This window comes from Austrofundulus limnaeus, unplaced genomic scaffold (genome assembly GCF_001266775.1).
Source record: "Austrofundulus limnaeus strain Quisiro unplaced genomic scaffold, Austrofundulus_limnaeus-1.0 Scaffold4, whole genome shotgun sequence".
NCBI classification, from domain to species: Eukaryota; Metazoa; Chordata; class Actinopteri; order Cyprinodontiformes; family Rivulidae; genus Austrofundulus; species Austrofundulus limnaeus.
This window is the reverse complement of record NW_013952406.1, coordinates 2209219-2213115: the sequence shown is the minus strand read 5'-3', so window position 1 is coordinate 2213115 and position 3897 is coordinate 2209219. Positions and strand designations below refer to the sequence as shown.

The following is a 3897-nucleotide window of genomic DNA, read 5'->3' as shown; positions in this document are numbered from 1 at the left end:
CAAAGGTATTGCGTGGGAACACAAAGGTATTGCGTGGGAACACAAAGGTATTGCGTGGGAACACAAAGGTATTGCGTGGGAACGCAAAGGTATTGCGTGGGAACGCAAAAGAAAAAAATCTCCCATGTCCCCTCGCGGGCTCCGTAGGTTCAGGAGAGAACAAATTTCAAAATTTAATTACTGAAACAAATTGGTACAAAAGGAATTAAACTATAAGGATAAATGGACACACACTAAAATATGACTACATACGAAGACTCAGAGTCTAATATATTTAATGTAGATAATATGATTGATTCAATTTTTTTCCTGTAAATAAAGCTGCAAATATTATAACGAAGAGCAATTGAATGATATTAATATAACAAATGGAGGTCTTTTTATCATTCATTTTAATAGTGGAAGTATAAATGCAAATTCATCTAAAATAACAGATAATTTAAATCGATCCAGTAACTTTAGTAACGATACGGGCCGAGTCTGACGTTAGCATCATATGTTTCTGTGGATTCTCTGAAAGAAAAAAAAGAGAAACGTAGCCTCACATCAGTGTTGGGTGATAGAAGTCAAACATGCTGACAAACAGCTCCTCTGTGAAAACAGAAAATGAAAAAGTGAAGCTCAAGTACAACATCTTTTCTTTCCTGAATCTGTTTTTTATGTGTTCCCAGGAATTATTACAAACGTGGCGAAAATCTGACACTGTCAAAAACCTTCGAGGACTGGGAGCCTGGATGCACGGTCCTTTGTAATAATGGCAACTGCAACAAGGTACCRTGGACACTGGAGCTAACAAAGCTATCAGTCCGTGATGCAGCTGTTTGTGCTCATGTTTTAATTCTGTGTGAATTTACAGAAGTGGGGATTTGAAATCCAATACAAAGACTGCCTCCTGCTGCCGATGCTAGCCATTAAAAATTTTGCCCTGGAGACTCCAGAGGGAAGGCAGACCGTGAAGAAGTGGAAAGATGTTTCTTTCGTGGTGGAGGACTTTAACTTTGAAGAGTACGGCCTCAGCATYCACCCTGACTTATTTGATTAAAGCTCAGATCTCATTTCTAAACCTCTAGAGTAGTTRTAGTGTGATGAGGTAAGTGATTCCTGAGAGCCTCTTTTGAAAACTTGCCTCCACACATCCTGAGTCTTACTTGTGCTGGAGTTAGCTGTGCGCTAAWATCTGTTACTCATCAGGCTGCTTTGTTTATGCTCCAGGTTTGAGTTTCCTCTGCTTCATTTAAGTCAGAAGACTCAGCTGTAACATTATGAACTTTAACTGAACATTTTGCACTTCATCCAGACAGGATGATTCCCTTAAAAGTCACTTTTAAAGAATTTTTACGCACCTTTTAAGTAGTGTTGCAGCAGCATCTTGTTATATATTTTAATTGCTTATGCTTTATTTTTTTCTTCATTTGATTTTTGCTTTTTAAAGTAAATTTAATGAAGTTTTAACATGATTTTAGGGGGGAAAGAATCRATCAATTACAATGTACTTGTGCCATCCTCTAGGTGGCAGTGTTGGTTAAACAATGGTAACATGCTGTTTTCCTGTTTGTCTGCACCAGTTTGGAAAAGTTAGAGCCAAAGCTTTATCTGATGCTTCCTAATCTGAGAGCTCACTGATGCTCAGAAAGCTTGAAGATGCAGATGGGATTCAGAATCCCAGCATGTGCTGTAAATATAAAAAACTATGAGGTAAACTTGTGTTTTTCTGCTCACAAAAACCAAACGTTGCTGTTGGATCAAGGGCACTTACTGACCRGCTGCTTCAGTAAAATAAATCAAGAATTGTTAGATCTTGATGTTTGATCGTGTTTTTTTAAGAAAAAAAAATCAAAATTTGCAGTTGCTTTATTAAGTTATTCAGGCAAAATGCACTAAAATGTTTTAGATTATGTTTGCAAACAGTTAAACTGTTTTAATGATCTACTTTTGTGTACATTCGAAATGTATTTGAAAGTCATTTTTAACCCACCATGTAAAAAGAAATGATTAATTGATAATAAAGTTGATTTCCTTTGAAGTCTGCTGATTCAATTCCCCAAAAGCAGGCCTTAAAAAGCATTTAGCTGCTCTCCTTCCATACGTGAACTGCTTTTATTACGCAACAATAAAGATTTAACAGGGAGCAGCTTCCAAAACAAACAAGCGTTCATAAATTAAAGCAACCAGCAAGAAAACCATTAATTTCAACCCAGCGGCGATGTTGGGCCGATTCATTCTTGACCTATAAAACGGGTTTTTTTGTGTGCATTTTTCTGCAGGCGGTTCATGAATAGGCCTGCCTTCCTGTGTCATATGAGCCGTAATCCCTTTAAATCTGTCACAGAGCTAGAATCAGTTCTTCCTCCTTCCGTGGACACAATCAGGCTAAAACCCGAGCTCCGTTCCTTTTTTTTCACTTCTGACTTGGATGGCCGCTGGCAGAGGGGGAGACATTGCAGCACGATTCGCTCTGATCAGGCTCTGGCTCTATAATCAGCGCTGATTACTTCCTTTTACTTACCAGCTCCAACGTCCYGTGCATCCTAATTGCAATTAGCCGTCTTCTGAAATTAAAGCAGCAGTTTGCAGTGTGTGAGCAACAGATGATCGTTTCTGCAGATATGCGTGTTTGTGTAAAATCAGAAGATGCCACTAACAAAACGCACAGACTGGAGCCTATATTTACACTGCAGGGGGATCTCTGCAGGCAAAAGTAAGAAAAACTTGATATTTTTACTGAAGTTTTAAAAGAATGCCTCAYGAGGCATTTTAATGTAAGGTTGGCAAAATCAAAACTTAAAAAACATGYTTGTAGTGTTGCTGAATAAAACTTGTGTACGCTATTACACACATGGAGTCATTATCCTGTTGAAGACCTGCGAGTGAGACCAAGCTTTCTGACACTGGGCAGCACATTTATCTCTAGAAGGCCTTGATAGTCTTGAGATTTCATTGTACCCTGCACAGATTTAAGACCCCCTGTGCCAGATGCAGCAAAGCAGCTCCAGAACATAACAGACCTCCTCCATGTTTCACAGCAGGTACAGTGTGCTTTTGTTGATCGGCTTCATTTTTCCCTCTGTGAACATAGAGCTGATGTGCTAAAAAGKTCCATTTTTGTCTCATCTGTCCATAGGACATTCTCCCAGAAGCTTTGTGGTTTGTCAACATGTAGTTTGGCTTTTTTAATAATTTAGTGTCGTCTCCCCAGTCCACTTTGGCTCAAACAACAACGGATGGTGCGATCCGACACTGATGTTCCCTGAGCTTGAAGTTCACCTTTAATCTCTTTAGAAGTTTTTTCTGGGCTCGTTTGTTATCATTCTTATTATCCGTCTCTTTGATTTGTAATCCAGGGAGGTTGGCTACAGTCCCATGGATCTTAAAYTTCWGAAYAATAGTTACAAGAACATCAAGCTGCTTGGAAATGGTCTTATAACCTTTACCTTTAAYGTGCTTGTCTATAATTTTCTTTCTAATCTCCTCTGGTCCATGTTGAGTGTGGTCCACTCATCACCAAACTGCTTAGTGAGGCTCTATATAYAGGCCCAATGACTGATTAAAAAATTGTAGCTGTGATGCTAATTAGTGGACACACTATATATTTATTTAACATGTCCCTTTRGTCACATTATGTTCAGGGGTACCATCATTTTTGTCCAGGCCCGTTTCATGAATTTTGTTTTATTTTAATAAGCATGGCTGAAAAGTAATATCTGACATTMATTTGTTCATTTTCATATAACTTTTATTTACTATTGTTTTTGTTCTAGTTATTAAATGTGACCATTGTGGGTTTTTCTTTCGTTAAACGAAGGGTACCAACAATTTCGTCCACGTCTGTATACAGCGGGTAAAATAAGAATTGAACACGTCACCATTTTTCTCAGTAAATATATTACTAGAGGTGCT

The 3897-nt window shown here is 38.3% G+C and overlaps 1 protein-coding gene across 1 annotated transcript in view; it reads left to right on the top strand.

Moving 5' to 3' along the window:
• dhx58 (DEXH (Asp-Glu-X-His) box polypeptide 58) overlaps window positions 1-2023 on the top strand; it is a 9542-nt gene extending 7519 nt beyond the window's left edge. The window contains exons 11-12 of the mRNA XM_014023075.1: window positions 672-771; window positions 857-2023. Coding sequence (XP_013878529.1) covers window positions 672-771; window positions 857-1042 — 286 coding nt within the window. The 3' untranslated portion in view covers window positions 1043-2023. The remainder of the gene's footprint in view (window positions 1-671; window positions 772-856) is intronic.
• Window positions 2024-3897: the final 1874 nt, after the last annotated feature.